This window comes from Oncorhynchus kisutch, linkage group LG17 (genome assembly GCF_002021735.2).
Source record: "Oncorhynchus kisutch isolate 150728-3 linkage group LG17, Okis_V2, whole genome shotgun sequence".
Classification (NCBI taxonomy): domain Eukaryota; kingdom Metazoa; phylum Chordata; class Actinopteri; order Salmoniformes; family Salmonidae; genus Oncorhynchus; species Oncorhynchus kisutch.
The window spans coordinates 32,158,062-32,176,493 of NC_034190.2; the positions used below are offsets into that span (position 1 = coordinate 32,158,062).

Here is an 18,432-nt window from a genome sequence, read left to right on the forward strand (position 1 = left end):
CTGCATTAACCACAGGGGGGAAACTCCTTTGTAGATGTCATGCACCAAGCTACAAACATAAAATACATTTAGTATAATATGCAAACCAAAAATATTTCGGGGGAAAAAAAATAAGAAAATACTCAGCAAATATGCGAATTAATCCAACACTAGCTACATGAAATGATTGTGAATGTAATCTTCATGGGGACACGAGTGGTTGGAGGAGAGAACTGCATGTGTAAATACACTGGTCGTGTTCATGAGCGTCATATCTCCTTGCGGTGTAGTATTGCAGAGACGAAAGTCTAAAATGTGTTTATTGTGTAATGGATGATATGTCACACACTGTGTGACTCATCTACTCATCTGTGATATATAAAGACGACGAACGCCTGCTCTCATTAATGAAGGAACTAAATAAAATAATAGCATCGTCCAATTCCCACACAGCTTCATTTCTTCCATGTCTTGTCTTGACCATCATTCTGATTCTAAAAGTAGGATTTGTGTTGTGGAAATATGTTGTGTTGATATTGTCATGAGGTGAAAAGTATGGCACACAGCCCTGGGGCCTGTTGCACAAAAGTAGAATTAAGACATCCGGGATAAATGACTCAGCTGAGCTCAATGAAGCCAAAACATGTGCGTCCAGGCTTAATTGGTTGCACAAAGACCAAGCCAGGATGAGCAGACACGGATTCATTAAGCCAGGTGAAACCAATCCTGGATAGGTGCGCGCTCACGGCTCACTCAAATAGACCCCGCCACAGATCACAGATTAACTGATTTACCATGGCAACTAGAGCCGCGTACTTTTCCCCGTCGGAAGCACAAATCCTCATGGAGGCATACGAGGAGGTAAAAGATATAATTAAGAAGAAAGGCAACACCGCCACAGTGATAAAGCAAAGAGAAAAAGCGTGGCAAAGTATTGCAGACCGCCTGAATGCGTAAGTAGTGCACAATTACACACTCACCGCTCCGCTGAAACATCACAATTACAATTCAAATATTTAATTCACATCTCCAAAAATGCAGTTGTACTGTAATTATGAAACGGTTAAATTTTTTATTGAAATGCACTGCAGATATGAGTGAAATTGTGTAAAGTAACTCCATCACACTGTATAAAGCTATGATAATTTTTTTGATATTGTCCATTGACGAACACTGCATTGCCAGTGATGTGCATTGATTGGTGTAATATTCCTCATCTTATGATTTCAGATGGTCTGCAATGCTGACTGTGTGATCAGCAATGTTGTGGCAAAATGGCCTGGCTCAGTCCATGACTCCAGAATCTTTCGGGCCTCTGAAATCTATCACAAGGTAAGCCACACAACCCCTATTTATAACCATCATGGCTGTGTCAAGAATATCACTGTGTTTATGAGGTAGTAATGATGAGATTTTGTGTTGACAGGTGAATTCTCTGGTGTGTTGCTGGGAGACAGGGGGTATGGCTGCCAGCCTTTTCTCCTGACACCTTTCAGACCCCCAGGAAGCACAGCAGGCCTACAACCATGCCCATGCCAGGACCAGGGCCAGAGTTGAAATGACCTTTGGCCTCCTGAAGGCACGCTTTCACTGCCTTCACAAATTAAGGGTCAGCCCTGTTAGGGCATGTGATATTACTGTGGCTTGTGCTGTCCTCCACAATGTGGCCTGTCTGAGGAAGGAGAGGGCCCCCAGAGTGCCACCAGCCATGGACTGGGACAATCCGGCAATCTTCCCTGATGACGACAGTGGTCGGCTGCTGAGGGACCAATATGTGTTGAATTATTTTAGTTAGTATGTGTGCTTTCAATTTTGGTTAAATATGTCCTGCAGGGCTGACCCTTAATTTGTGAAGGCAGTGAAAGCGTGCCTTCAGGAGGCCAAAGGTCATTTCAACTCTGGCCCTGGTCCTGGCATGGGCATGGTTGTAGGCCTGCTGTGCTTCCTGGGGGTCTGAAAGGAATTTGGTTTTTTTTGGGTTCGTTTTTTGACAAATTTGGCCTCTTATGATGTTTGTGCGGTATACTGTGTGTAATACAAGGCTGCAGGGAGGCTACTGCATCCATTCATTTGTCTGTTCAGTTGATGTGTATGGATTTGTCCTGCATTTATTTTAGTGTGCAGACATGCAGGGTGTGTTTTATACAGACCTTTGAATGTGTATGTATCATTTTGTATAATATGCTTGGATTCTGTGCTTTCCATCTTGTAGAGTCACTGTGACTTCAGTTTCGAAAGGAGCTGATGGTTTACCTGCTTTGTTTTGTCCTTATTCAATAAAGGAACATTTTTATATTCATATGGAATGTGTATTTGTTTATATGACAGAGTACTAGGGCCACACTGAAGAAAAAGGATAAAGTCATACATTTGAGGCTGGTTCTTTCTGCAGAAAAGCTACATATTGTTTTGATACTTATGACAATGTGATACTTAATATTCTGGCACATCAGCATGTCTTTGTTTATGAAACCATACTGAAGTACAATTTCACGAAATGCCCCACATCTGTCATTTTAACAACTGTCCTCCTTTAAAACAACTGGTTACAATATTATGACTTGTGTTTTTTTTTCCCCTCTGTGGCCCTAATATTCTATCATTTTATATATATAGCCTTATAGTCTATGGGAAACTGTAAATTATCTAATGATAGCAACATCTAAAAATCATTTTTTATCCAAAATCATTGAAATTAATGATCACAAACGTTTAAATAATAACAGTGGGTCTAGTTATATGTGATAACAATGTATAGTGAGCAGTGAAATAACTATTGGTTTCCATTTGTGGTGACTGCTGACTGACATTAGGGATGAGATTAAATAGATCCTGGAATTTAGCCTGGTCTGGAGCAGGCTAGCTCCACAGAATGAATCTCCATGGTAATTTATACCATAACATATCCTCCTGCCCCCTATCCATCTTTAGTGCAACTGGATTATGGATCAATTGAGCCAGGATCACCAAGATATCCTGGCTTAATCCCTTATCCTAGTTTTGTGCAACAGGCCCCTGGAGGGACATGCTTATTGGGACTACCACACATGTGACGTCATGAATTTACCGGCGTAAACACAACCACTTTCGAGTGATGTGGATTCCGAGTCTTTTCAGTGAGCCGGCTCATTTGGCTCAGTTCAACTAAAAGAGCCATTCATTTAGCTCCTAAACGACTCTTCCGTCAGTAGCGCTTAAAAACGTACCTAAAACCATACAAAAATGCAAATCTCCAGAGTTGTAGCCTTGATTCACATGACTTGGACTCGAGTCTGACTCCAGCCACAAATTGAGTTGAGACTAGAATTGATAGAAATAAAATAACTTGAATTGGAGCCTCAATACTCTGGACTAGACTTTCACTTGAGACTGATGTATGGAGCGAGATAGCTGCCAATAGGTTGAATTTACATAGCGTTAGGATCATAAGAAAATCTATACGTAAATTGTTCGGATCGTAAGAAAAGCCAGCGTGAAACATGAAAAGTTAATGTTAAATTAGAAGTGTAAACGTGCAAACCCTATGTTATGACTATGAATGAACATTTACACGTTCAATTCTTACTTAACATCTCCCTTTACTCGGTTACATATCTTTTTTATAAGTACAAACTTTTGTCAGTAATGTAATGTTGCAGATAGTAACCCTTTTGGACCACACTTCATTAGAATTCTATATCATACTATGGATAGTCAGTGTGTCTACCTCGGAATTGCAGCTCAATTTCTCTCACACACACACACACACACACACACACACACACACACACACACACACACACACACACACACACACACACACACACACACACACACACACACACACACACACACACACACACACACACACACACACACACACACACACACACACACACACACACACACACACACACACACACACACACACACACACACACACACACACACACACACACACACACACACACACACACACACACACACACACACAGCACACACACACACACACACACACACACACACACACACAGCAGATAAGATAGCATTTGTGTGTTACATAAATTGCATAGTTTATTTACAAAAAATAATTAACAAAAAAACACTGCAGTTTGACAAGTAGAAATGTACTTGAAAAATATAAAATCATTTTGGTGCCCATCAATATTTACAAAATTACAGTATCAAATTTATGCTTATATATATTATGTTAACTAATAGCAAAGACAAGTTTTGGAATTGGCCTAATCAAGACCAAATTAAATCTGTGTGACATGATACCCTTTGGATTTATCATTTAAGAATGTCAGTGTACTAGTTAGTACACAGTCCAGGTTTTAATCATGACCAGAGGGACCTCCTAAGAGCCAAATTATCCTAAGTAGATTTAAAACAGCATAATTATGAGGTTCTGATGAGAACTGGCAAAAGTTTACACAAACTCCATCCATTTTGAGTGAGCGTGCCCTCCTTGACTCAACACTGAGAATTCCGAGGTGACTTAACCTGTCATCAACCATTGTTGTCCAAAGGTGGGTTTTAATCCGTTTTATTAAAGCTGAGAAGCTTCTCTCGCAAGAAGCACTGCTGACTGGTGTAACAAGTCGAAACAGCTCATAGAAGACCTCTTTATAAGGTTCTAGAAACACAACAAAGTCATAGAGAGTAGACGGTCTGTCCCTTCCACTTTTCTCTCTCCTATCAAGAAGCCGCTTGGTTTGATGAACCTCATGTTTTGAGGTCCTCTAAATCTGACTCAAAGGTCTGAGCAATGGTAAACAGAGGCTTCTCATTCAAGAATGTTGTACTCTTTGGGTTGTGAGACTGGACCCCTTGCATTATCTCGCAATTCTTCTTTGAAAAACACCTCTGCAGCTCAGCTGTGAGACTGTCAAGCGCCTGACAAAAGATAGCTCTTTGGAAGCTCTCACCATCACTTTGGTCTCTATTTTTCTGTCCTACAGTGCTCATCATCAGTGAGTCGTGAAATCTTAAGCTTGTTTTAGGCTGTCTTTTACACACTGTTTGTACACTTATTTTGCAGTGCTCTGCAATCTCTTCAACCTCTTTCCATAGTTCTCCATAGTAACCCTCACTTCTGTAGTCCTGTAATGTGTCTGTAAAGGCACCTACTAGATCCACAGCCCTTCCTGTAATGTGTCTGTAAGGGCACCTACTAGATCCACAGCCCTTCCTGTAATGTGTCTGTAAAGGCACCTACTAGATCCACAGCCCTTCCTGTAATGTGTCTGTAAAGGCACCTACTAGATCCACAGCCCTTCCTGTAATGTGTCTGTAAAGGCACCTACTAGATCCACAGCCCTTCCTGTAATGTGTCTGTAAGGGCACCTACTAGATCCACAGCCCTTCCTGTAATCTGTCTGTAAAGGCACCTACTAGATCCACAGCCCTTCCTGTAATGTGTCTGTAAGGGCACCTACTAGATCCACAGCCCTTGCTAGGTCAAGAGAGCTTGATTGGAACATGTCAGAAAGACATTTGGCATCACCAAGCACTTTACAAAAGGTAACCAAAAGCCCTATGAAAAGTAAATCTATCTGAGAAAGAAGGCCCCTTGCCTCCACTGATCTATCAACACTATTTTCAAGTGTGATATCCTGTAGCACTCTCAGAACTGCTGGAAGCCTGTCCTTCAGATTATGGCATTCCATGTATCTGTGTAGCAAATGTGAAATTGCTAGCTAGTTAGCGGTGGTGCGCGCTAGTGGCGTTTCAATCGGTGACGTCACTTGCTCTGAGACCTTGAAGTAGTGGTTCCCCTTGCTCTGCAAGGGCCGCGGCTTTTGTGGAGTGATGGGTAACGATGCTTCGAGGGTGACTGTTGACGTGTGCAGAGCGTCCCTGGTTCGCACCCAGGTCGGCGCGAGGGGACGGGCATAAAGTCTATACTGTTACATTGATGCTGTTGACCTGGATCACTGATTGCTGCGGAAAGAGGAGAAGGTCAAAAGGGGGGTGAGTGTAGCCGATGTGAAATTGCTAGCTAGTTAGTGGTGGTGTGCGCTAGTGGCGTTTCAATTGGTGACATCACTTGCTCTGAGACCTTGAAGTAGTGGTTCCCCTTGCTTCTGCAGGAGAGCAAAAAAGTGAACTGCTTCAGGCACTGATTTTACAGCATCGACAAGAACCAAATTCAAACAATGTGCATTACAGTGCACATAAAATGCAAACCTTGCACTGTTTTTAATCCGTGCAGACACACCAGAATGCTTTCCGCTCACAAGATTATTTCTGCAGTCCAGGCCATGTTTTTCAAGGCAATCAATTATAATTTTTGTGAGACCTGCAGCATCTAAGCTTTCATCTGACTGAAAATGTAAAAAGCTTTCATGGATAGTACCTCACAAATAAAGACTTTATTTTTTCTTTAAATCTTTGGTTTCATCTGCAATTACACAAAAAACGTCCCTTTCATTTACTTCTCTTATTATTTCACTTTGTACCATCTCAGCTAAGCCCTCAAGAACTTTGTTCTGGATTTGGTGGCTTGTGTACTTAGCATTGCCACATGCATTCATCCTTTTCTCTATGAGAGGGTCATGCTTTGCTATTTCTTCTAAGATTGTCAAAACATTACCCTTGTTGTGACCTCTCTGCGCTTTATTTTGAGTGGCAGTTAATAGGAGCACATCTGCAATTGTTTTAATGTAAGTACAGATTTCCTCCACTTTCTTTTTCCGGTCCTCATTTATGACATCTAACATTGATGAGTTGCTGTCAATAGCCCTTTTAAGATGATTCCAAGCATACATAGCGTTGATATGATGCTTTGCCTTCGAATGGAGCTTAAACCCAGAATCTTTAAACAGCGCCTTTTTCCAGTTACAAAAACCTGACTGTGATGTGAAGGCAGATTCAGGTGTATTGAACAGAGAAACATGACTGTGATGTGAAGGCAGATTCAGGTGTATTGAACAGAGAAACATGACTGTGATGTGAAGGCAGATTCAGGTGTATTGGGCCGAGATAAATGCCTACAGGCGAAACAACAAGTTGAATCTTGATTTACAGAATATTCAAGCCATGAACTGTCCTTATACCAGGAGCTGTTGACAGCCCTTTTCCTAGTACCATGCTGAGTTTTGGCAAATGTTTTCAAACACGGCTGTACAGGACCCTCTTCTCTGGATCTTGAAATGTCTGAAATACACGTTAAATAATGTGTCATATCTCTATGGAAATGAATAGTTATGGGATCCACAAGATTAGATACGAACAGCTGCTAACTAAAATGTGTAGTTTAAAGTATAGGCCTGGCCTACCATTGGGTCCTTTTGGAACAGCACATGTGGTGCTTGATGCAGTTGGGAGGGGCTCGATGACATCACCTGGCAGCTCTGGCTCACTGTCTTGCTCAGAGCCAGAGGTCTCTGTCATCCCTTGATACATCTATTACATTAAAATAACACAAGAATCATTAGTGTATAATCAACATAAAAATGTCACAGCCATCAAAACAAGAACACACATGAATCAACAACCAACATTTTAAAGTGAGGCTTAAATCTGACAAAATCATCTATTACAAGCTGAAGCTAAACTTAAATTCTGAACTGGCATGTGACTGACTGCCTGGTAGATGCTCTAACCTGGTGGTGGTAGACTGGGTCCTTGTGAAGTCTGACCACACTGACTCTGACTAGCCTCAGGTATGGAGCTGCTCTCGTGTCCGGTGGTGATGCAAGGGATGGGGTCTGTTTGCACCTGATCTGCCTGTTTGTGCTTCTTTAAAAATAAATCTGATATCTCTCCCTTTCTTAACATGTTTAATTGACCCTATGCAAAAATAAGGCTGTTTATGGTTACATCTAAGTCTAACAGTATAGACTTTACGTCCGTCCCCTCGCCCCGACCTGGGCACAGACCAGGGACGCTCTGCACACATCAACAGTCACCCTCGAAGCATCGTTACCCACAAAAGCCGCGGCCCTTGCAGAGCAAGGGGAACCACTACTTCAAGGTCTCAGAGCAAGTGACGTCACCGATTGAAATGCCACTAGCGCGCACCACCGCTAACTAGCTAGCCATTTCACATCGGCTACACTCACCCCCCTTTTGACCTCCTCCTTTTTCCACAGCAACCAGTGATCCGGGTCACGGCACCAATGTAACAGTATAGACTTTACGTCCGTCCCCTCGCCCCGACCTGGGCGCGAACCAGGGATGCTCTGCACACGTCAACAGTCACCCTCGAAGCATTGTTACCCTACGCTCCACAAAAACCGTGGCCCTTGCAGAGCAAGGGGAACCACTACTTCAAGGTCTCAGAGCAAGTGATGTCACCGATTGAAACGCCACTAGCGCGCACCACTGCTAACTAGCTAGCCATTTCACATCGGCTGCATAAGCATCCAATTATCCACATTTTAGTCCAATCTCAACCTTAATTACAAATCCCCATTATCATAACTGTACCTTAAAATCAACAACCCGCCCAAATGACTAGTTTGATCATGGCTAGCCCTACTTTGCAGTAAGTAACTTAGCTAGCTATAATTTCTTATACCTTTACGATAGCAAACAGGCTATCTGCAAATTGTGGTAATCTTTTGAGTAATGTTAACAGATTGATAATAACACATGTTTGTTTTGAGTTCAAATACGAAAATCTAACTGAGTTAATGGATTTCAAATTACGGAATGCTAACTTGCTGAACACTGACAGCTGTAGCCTACTAGTTACCCCATATTAGCTAAACATTTGTATACTGTAACTTACGACACTGCACTGTATATGCGTGTATTACTAGCACAGATGTAAACATAATGTTAGGTTAAATTGGGAACCGATCTCTCTTATCTGATTAACTGTCTGTTAATGGAACCAAAGGTCTACCGTTAACTTACACAGCGACTCAACTTTCGTAAAAGTTGTTGAGGAAACCTAAACCCGATGCTAAACCTTAAAATGTACTTCAAATATGATGCTTTCGTCAATCGCGAAAAGAGCTCGTGGAGCTGTGGAAATATTCCCTCTTCTTCTTCTGTATGTTCTTATTCTTCTTCTTATTTTGTATCTCGCAACCAACGTTAATATTCTCCTCGATTTAAAAACGTCAAAATAATGCTTCTTTCAACAAGAGGTGAAATGAGATGTCAGTCAGCATTAAACTGCCAGTAGCGAATTAAATATTGGGGTGGCCAATCAGATGTCAGGGGTGTCCAGTGCCACCCCGGACACCCTTCTGGCTCCGCCCCTGGCTACAAGGTCCCTATTTTACAATTACATAGGCTAGTCGAAAGTTGACCAAATAATGAAAAGGGCTGTCTGCTAGCCTCAATAAATACACAAATATTTATAGTTGAACAAGTCTTTGCATGTATACATGTCTTTAAAAAAAACTTGACTTGAAAACATGACTACTCGACTTGACTTGCTCTTAGAATGCACGAATTAGACTTTACTAGAGTCTTGACCAATTATTCTTGTGACTCGAATTGAGACTCGGACCTTGTGACTCAAATAATAGTCACTTGGTCCCTCTGAAAATCTCTAATGTAAAGCCGACAACGTTGCCTGCCATTATGTCAGACCATGACATGCGAGACCAATTACATTTTTACCTTTCCAAATTATTACAAGGCCTGCAAAAAAATATATGAAAAAAAGGAACGCAATGCAACAATGTGTGGGCCAGAAAAAGTCTCTCTCCTCACTATCAATTGTTTCTGCAGTGATGAATTACAATCTTCAGATCATGTTTTTATAACCTATCATCTGCAGATAATCGTTGTCTGGAGCTCAAAAAGAAGTATAAACATTATTCAAATCAGGGAGCCAAATGAACGGCTCTCTCACAGATGCGATTCGGTCCCCGACGTTCACCAAAAAGGGCCGTTCAAAAAGAGCCGTTCGTTCGCGAACGACCCATCACTGACACTTTGTACCCTTCAGGAGCTTCTGCTTTTCAAAACGTGGTGTAGGAATATTCGTCAAATTGTATATGCAGAGGACACGGGTCTGTAAACATTCTGTTTGGCAGAATATCCCGGGAGTGCACAACGCTGGCGAAAATGGAGGGGTTTCTACAGAGATGTAGCGCTGCATTAAAGGTAGGCACACACACGAATACGTCTATTATACATTGCATTGCATATTTTACAAATGTTTCATTTGCTCTGTTTAATGAGTAGCCTTGTTCATCGCGTGCTCTCTGCTGTCTGTCATGCAATTAATTTACATATTCCAACTGTCTAAATTACTGTCACAGAGGCTGGTCACTTTTTTCCAAGACTTTGCTGCTTTTACAATTGAATTAGCTAGCCTACTTTATTACAATTATATTATTCATAATGTATGGATATCCTAACAACCTGTCAACTACAATTGAGAGTTTATTGATTCATTCTCTCAAGTTACAACATAGCTGAATTGAAAAGAGACTAATTGCAGTATGGTTCAAGATTCCAAAAATATTTTTTTCCTGAAGATGATTAATCTTTTCTTGTAAAAGGTCTGACACACAAAACACAGAGCGCCATGACTCATAAGGAGGTGGTGTGTGGATGAAGAGCTAGAATTGTCAGAGAGCAAGAGGAGGTAGAATACTGCCCACTGAAACTTAATTAACAGCCATTGTCACATATTGCATCGTTGGTATGTTTTCAGCACATTTTGCAAGGGGTTGCCACAGTAGAGTCAGATGACCAATACCATGAGAGGGTTAATGATTTGTATGACATTTTAGTCAAGTGCAAAGAACCTGACATAGTGGGGGAAACCCTCTTAAGCTATTCCCTTTTTTGTCCCACCCTGGCATCTCCTGCACACTGTATTGCCTGAGTGTACATTCAAGACTAAAGATGCCATGTGTGGTGGGTACCCCTTGTTTATATAGGCTATGTGGGCACACACGCACACATCTCTCTTTCTCCGGCTGGAGTCTGGGCTAAAGCTCTCACTTCCAAATTCCTGTGGTCCAACAGCTTGACTGTTGTGCATGTGACATTATTAATAGTGATATTAGGTGACACCTCTGTCACTATGCCTGAATGGCAGACATCTCATCCCCCCTCCCTCCTTCCCCTGCAGCCTTGGTATGGAATGCTGCTGTCTATGGCTGTCAGGCACAGCAAAGATTTAAAGAGAAGGTGTCTAATTTCAAGGGGTCGGGCGATTACTCTTGAGGAGTCACCATTAACCTGCTTTACTTTAGTTTTTTTCTCCTTCCGTCAGAGAACAGCTGTGGTGGGATATCATATGGCCCGAGAGAGAATCAGAGAACACATTCGAGACATAACGTGAGACTAATCAAAACATGTAATGGACTGAATTGAATTCCTTTCTTAAAACCCTCTCCGTAAGACACTGTAGTATTTTACATTTTTTATTTAACCTTAATTTCACTAGGCAAGTCAGTTAAGAACAAATTCGTATTTACAGTGACAGCCTACACCAGCCAAACCCAGACGACGCTGAGCCAATTGTGAGCCGCCCTATGAGACTCCCAATCACGGCCGGTTGTGATACAGCCTGGATGTAGGCTTAGTTGTAGTTTGTAGTGGGCTAGTTGTAGTTTGTAGTGGCCTAGTTGTAGTATGAAGTGGCCTAGTTGTAGTATGTAGTGGGCTAGTTGTAGTTTGTAGTGGGCTAGTTGTAGTTTGTAGTGGGCTAGTTGTAGTTTGTAGTGGGCTAGTTGTAGTATGTAGTGGCCTAGTTGTAGTATGTAGTGGCCTAGTTGTAGTTTGTAGTGGCCTTTTGATTCATTCACTTAAAAGTTATTCTTTCCCAGCATCCTCCCCCCTTCTCTAAGTATGAGTTCCCATTTTAAATGGGCGTAATCAAAGCTTCGTGGCATACTTCCTGGCTCTTGTCGTCTGTTAGATTTAATGGTCCTGCCCTCTGGTCAGATGCTTCTGTTTGGTCCACATCAACCACTTAGGCCAGGTTATATCTGAATACTGCCACACAGAAGGTCTCTGTGTTCTAATGGGCACTGGGCAGCCTTAGTTTAGCCACTGTCACTTCACATTATGGCCTCCTCACATGGCTGGTGACTAAGTGTTGATGTTTATGTCTGGGGTTGTCCCTGACTACTCTACCTGGGGAGCTTAACGCTTTGTATGCCTGTCCTGTCTCACGCCCACACACTCATGGGTTGGGGGGCCCTCAACATGCTCATCTTTTCCATAATCAAACACTTGAAGACAATTTAATGTTATTGGTTGCAGCAGTCTTTCATTTTCAGTGATGGGACAAGGCTACCGGTATGTTCAATAGACCGAGACAGTAGATTAGAGGTCAACCGATTAGGATTTTTCGATACCGATTATTGGAGGACTAAGAAAAGCGATTTTTATATATATATTTGTAATAATGACAATTACAACCATACTGAATGAACAATGAACACTTTTATTTGAACTTAATATAATACATAAATAAAATCAATTTAGTCTCAAATAAATAATGAAACATGTTCAATTTGGTTTAAATAATGCAAAAACAAAGTGTTGGAGGAGAAAATAAAAGTGCAATATGTGCCATGTAAAAAAGCTAACGTTTAAGTTCCTTGCTCAGAGCATGAGAAAGTATGAAAGCTGGTGGTTCCTTTTAACATGAGTCTTCAATATTCCAATATTACAAGTTTTAGGTTGTAGTTATTATAGGACTATTTCTCTCTATACCATTTGTATTTCATATACCTTTGACTATTGGATGTTCTAATAGGTACTTTAGTATTGCCAGCCTAATCTCGGGAGTTGACAAGCTTAAAGTCATAAACAGCGCAATGGTTGAAGCATTGCGAAGAGCTGCTGGCAAATGCAGTAAAGTGCTGTTTGAATGAATGCTTACGAGCCTGCTGCTCTATCAAATCATAGACTTAATTATAATATAATAATACACAGAAATACGAGCCTTAGGTCATTAATATGGTAGAATCCGGAAACTATCCTTTCGAAAACAAAACATTTATTCTTTCAGTGAAATACGGAACCGTTCCGTATTTTATCTAACGGGTTGTAAGGGATTTCCTCCTCTTCTTCCGAAGAGGAGAGGCGAGAAGGATCGGAGGACCAATATGCGGCGTGGTAAGTGTCCATGGTTCTTTTAATAAGAAATAGTACACATGAACAACTGAATACAAAAAATAAATAAACGTGGAATGAACGAAACCCAAAACAGTACCGTGTGGTGAAAAACACAGACGCGGAAACAAACACCCACAAACACACAGTGAAACCCAGGCTACCTAAGTATGAATCTCAATCAGAGACAAGTAATGACACCTGCCTCTGATTGAGAACCATACTAGGCCGAAACATAGAAATCCCCAAATCATAGAAAAACAAACAGACTGCCCACCCCAACTCACGCCCTGACCATACTAAATAATGACAAAACAAAGGAAATAAAGGTCAGAACGTGACACGGGTGGCATCCATAAGTCTAAATATTGCTGTTACATTGCACAACCTTAAATGTTATGTCATAATTACGTAAAATTCTGGAAAAGTAGTACGCAAGCCAGGATGCCCAAACTGTTGCATATACCCTGACTCTGCGTGCAATAAACGCAAGAGAAGTGACACAATTTCCCTAGTTTAATATTGCCTGCTAACATGAATTTCTTTTAACTAAATATGCAGGTTTAAAAAATATATACTTCTGTGTATTGATTTTAAGAAAGGAATTGATGTTTATGGTTAGGTACCTGTACATTCGTGCAACGATTGTGCTTTTTTCGCAAATGCGCTTTTGTTAAATCATCCCTTGTTTGGCGAAGTTGGCTGTCTTTTTGAGGACAGTTCTGAACGAGCCAGGCGGCCCAAACTGCTGCATATACCCTGACTCTGTTGCACAGAACGCAAGAGAAGTGACACAAGTTCCCTAGTTAAAATAAATTCATGTTAGCAGACAATATTAGCTAAATATTCAGGTTTAAAAAATATACTTTTGTATTGATTTTAAGAAAGACGTTGATGTTTATGGTTAGGTACACATTGGTGCAACGACAATGTTTTTTTCATGAATGTGCATGTTAAATCACCCGTTTGGCGAAGTAGGCTGTGATTCAATGATAAGATAACAGGCACCGCATCGATTATATGCAACGCAGGACAAGCTAGATAAACTAGTAATATCATCAACCATGTGTAGTTAACTAGTGATTATGTTTAGATTGATTGTTTTTTATAAGATAAGTTTAATGCTAGCTAGCACCTTACCTTGGCTCCTTGCTGCACTGCATAACAGGTAGTCAGCCTGCCACGCAGTCTCCTCGTGGAGTGCAATGTAAATGCCGATTACCGATTGTTATGAAAACTTGATATCGGCCCCAGTTAATCGGCCATTCCGATGAATCGGTCGACCTTTACAGTACATATCTGTCAGGTAGTTCCTTCTTTGACTGTGTGTGCCATAATTCTGTTGTTGTGATTCAATTGTTATTTTATAAACAATACAAAACATACACATACAAACAACAACATCATACAAACATCAACTACATCACACCTGCCCAGACCCACTAGAACACACCACCATCTCCAGCGCCTGTATCACTTTCCGCCACAAGGCCTCAAATTGCACTCTCTGCGTGGCCCACACACTTTACAGTTTTACTTTTCCATAGCGTTAACGACAGACGATTGGTTGATTTGCAGTTTTTAAGTCTACGTTTTTTAAAAGATGATTGACGAGAAAATATTGTCCAACCCATCGGGTATCTCACTGCACCCTCATATGCCGTGTCTTGAAATATGCAGACAGACGGATTAAACAAAATGGTCTATTTAAGCATTAAGGCCCGAGGGGGTGTGGTATATGGGTAATATACCATGGCTAAGGGCTGTTCTTAAGCACAACGTAACGCGGAGTGCCTGGATACAGCCCTTAGCCATGGTATATTGGCCATATACCACAAACCCCTGAGGTGCCTTATTGCTATTCTAAACTGGTTACCAACGTAATTAGAGCAGTAAAAATAAATGTTTTGTCATACCTGTGGTATACGGTCTGATATACCACAGCTGTCAGCCAATAAGCATTCAGGGCTCGAACCACCCTGTTTAGCATTTTGTTTACACATGTTTTTTGCTTTGCCTATCTAAGGAATGTCAACCTGCCCAAGTTCATAACCGTTACCTAAAGTTAAACCATACCCATTACCTACCTAAAATAACACTATTCCCAACAAAAAGGGAATCAAGGTGGAATTTATTTAGCTGAAAAATTATACTGATGATGAGGATGAGAAAAGAAGCATAGAATGAGGAAAACTAGGAGTTTGTCTCTCTTCCCTCTCTCCAAACAACTTGCTACTCCATCCACCAATTCCACGGTTCAGCCTTATCTCTCTTGAGTCCCTGAGGCCTGTGCTAAGTGGATTGGAGAGAGAACGCCTCAGTGTGGTGCGGTTTTACATTAACCAGAAGGAATGAGAGCTATGATGGGGCTCTCAGAAAGGGGAACGGGTAAGAGTAGCCAGTGTGCCTTACTGCATTTGATTTGTGTTTCAGCAGTAATGGAACACTCTTGGCTCATCAATATCAACCCAATGAAGCTCACAACCTGGCTCAAAGGGATCCCTGGCTTGAATGCTGCACTCAAATGCAGGCCTAAATGGATTGCTCTGTGAACGTGGTTGAATTCACATTAGTGTGGGATATGGGGATAACTGTTAGAAAACAGCACTGCCCTATTATGTAACAGTAATTGACATTTCTCAGCAACAGAGTGAGTTGAATATGAAGCCCGTTGCAAAACAGTTCGCGTTTCCCATTAACACCGTTGGCTACACTTGATCTGCGAATGGCACACAAGACAGGTGCACAAGGACATGCATGAAGAGCAGAATCAGAGCATCCTGTCATAATCATGGTACTATCATAACATTCCTCCTCTACACCTCCGTATTTGTGTCAGGCCTACGTTTTCCCACCAACCAAGTTGTTCACCTCTTATCTAACCCTTGTTTATATTTCTAGTCTCGTCTTTGAATGGATACTGCAATAGTGGATTACTACAGCTGTAGTAGACGTCGCCCTGAATCGTTCTGTTTACCATGTGGCTGTTGTGGATTCACGGTTGAAGAGCTCTGCACACACACACACATACACACACACACACACACACACACACACACACACACACACACACACACACACACACACACACACACACACACACACACACACACACACACACACACACACACACACACACACACACACACACACACACACACACACACACACTGTTGTTAAATATAGCCTCCCTTGGCTCCTGTTTGCCTGCTCGGGTCTGTCCACTGCTACGCCTGATGGGAGGTGCCGCGCACGCTGGGAAGAGGGAGATAAGAGGGAAGGGGAGGCTGGGCAGCCATGACGCCATGTTGTCTTACACTCACACTGGCTTCCCGTTAGTGCCGCCCACGGGGCACTTACATTGGGCACTTAACATGGGGCGAAATGGCTCTCTCTCCATCCACACACTAAGCTACAGCCCACACTGATGGAGAGTAAAAACTGTCTAGAAGGCAGACCTGGACATATTTCTTGATTTACCATTGAAGTCAATAGGATGCACATCTAACAAACAAACAAGGGGGAAAAAAGGATCAGTGGCAGCTAGTAGGCCAGTAACGACGACCGCCGAGCGCCACCCGAACAGGAAGGTGGCCCTAAAGGACAAAGTCGTTGTTAGCATATAAATCCCTACCAAATAGTTAGTGTTTGGACTTCTTCTCCTGGTTTACAGATAAATGACAGGTTTCCAGCAGTTAGGTCCATAAACTAACGGAACTAGCTAATGAAAGTGTTCATCAATGTATAGCAGAGTGCTTCAGAAGAACTTAGCTAAAGCCAGACGGTTGATTTAGCTTTTTGTGTCCTGCCATACTGCCACACACACACGGGTAATTAGTGCTGTCACAGCTTTGCCATCATCCCGTCACAGCAAGGCCGTCTCCCCGGTGTCAGTCATAATATCGTTTCTATCATTATGTCCCAGATAAAGCGATACTAATCACACTCCTTATCACAGTGGGTCTACCAGTCGATGGCAAAATGATCTCGCTGAGTCCAACAAGGCTGTGTCATAGTTGTAGCTGCACATTCACTCATTGTTATTGAAGACGTACCTCAGTGTTTTTTGAACATTTACTGTTGAAAAGCTATGTCCCAGGTATAAATACAATGCAGTACACACACTAAAGGGTAAAGAAATACGTTTTGAGCAAAATAGTTGTGTTTTTTTGACACGACAGCAAACTTCAAGGAGTGGGCCGTTCAAAGAGTTGGTTTGATGGGAATCTGTGATGTCATCGGCCCTCCTTCTTGAGGAGCAATAGAGGAGCATGTCTTGTGCTATGTCACGACTTATCTGGACCACCTATTGAGATGTGCCTATTGTTAAGTAAATCAGTTGTTAAATTAGGTCAAAAGTGGACTGGAGTGCCACTTTAAAGTAGGTGATGTTCTTTGATTATCATAGCCTAAGTAGATTAAAAGCAGCAGTCCAAAAATGATAGCATAGGCTAGATGCTAACTAACTACTATGAGCCAGAATTAAATATAGGTCTACCATTCCAGTCTGTCAACATGGGATTTGTTTCACTAGGCTATTCTTGGCATTAACTGACTGCAGGCAGGTATCTAGCATTCTGGCGATGGTTTGCCAATGCCAATGCTTTTTACATTTAGACTAGTGTAGCCTTGGCTGTGTAAAAAAAACACGGTTTAGAAATCTACAATGTATAAATCTGACAAGGAATTTCCCCCCTCTCTTTTCCTTCCTTCCTTCCTTCCTTCCTTCCTTCCTTCCTTCCTTCCTTCCTTCCTTCCTTCCTTCCTTCCTTCCTTCCTTCCTTCCTTCCTTCCTTCCTTCCTTCCTTCCTTCCTTCCTTCCTTCCTTCCTTCCTTACTTCCTTACTTACTTACTTCCTTACTTCCTTAGGGCAGTTCGGAGGGCAGCTCTGGGATCCACATTGTCCTTGGCAACGAGGCCTGTGACCTCGACTCCATGGTGTCGTCCCTCGCCTTCGCCTACTTTCTGTCCACAGTGAGTCAGCTAGCTTCTAGCCTGTGCCGCCTCTCATTAGTGAATCCCTCAACCCAGGTCGAAAATGAGTTACCATACCTGAAGTATCTATTCCCCTTCTCATATGTTTAGGTTTTTTATACGGTAACAAGTAATTGACACTTTACTTCAGGGCCGCTGGAAGTGGGGTCCTAGTGCCCTTGACAAACTTGGCCCTCGCAAGAGGCTTCCAGAATGATCTTATGCAATTATCAGCCATGTATTTTTGGGGTGTCTCACTACTGAGATTTCATTTTGTTTCGGCACCCCTGCTTTACTTGAGTCATAAGGACTACATAACACTCATAATCATGACATTACGTCAGTTATCATAAGCTGACACCAGTTATGCCATGATTATGACCTTATATAACAGGGGGTTTTAGTAAATTGTTACCCAAAAATACATTCACTACATGGCCAAAAGTATG

General features: G+C 41.9%; 1 protein-coding gene and 1 long non-coding RNA gene across 2 annotated transcripts in view; one reads left to right on the forward strand and one right to left on the reverse strand.

Moving 5' to 3' along the window:
- Positions 1-5,762: 5,762 nt before the first annotated feature.
- LOC116354391 (uncharacterized) lies at positions 5,763-17,973 on the reverse strand. Its single transcript, XR_004203580.1, has 3 exons — positions 17,863-17,973; positions 7,242-7,368; positions 5,763-7,119 (listed from the first exon to the last, which is right to left on the reverse strand). It is a non-coding gene; the product is annotated as an uncharacterized LOC116354391 (long non-coding RNA).
- The window catches only part of LOC109906919 (exopolyphosphatase PRUNE1), a 29,780-nt gene continuing 21,124 nt past the window's right edge, over positions 9,777-18,432 (forward strand). The window contains exons 1-2 of the mRNA XM_020504739.2: positions 9,777-10,032; positions 17,879-17,983. Coding sequence (XP_020360328.1) covers positions 9,994-10,032; positions 17,879-17,983 — 144 coding nt within the window. The 5' untranslated portion in view covers positions 9,777-9,993. The remainder of the gene's footprint in view (positions 10,033-17,878; positions 17,984-18,432) is intronic.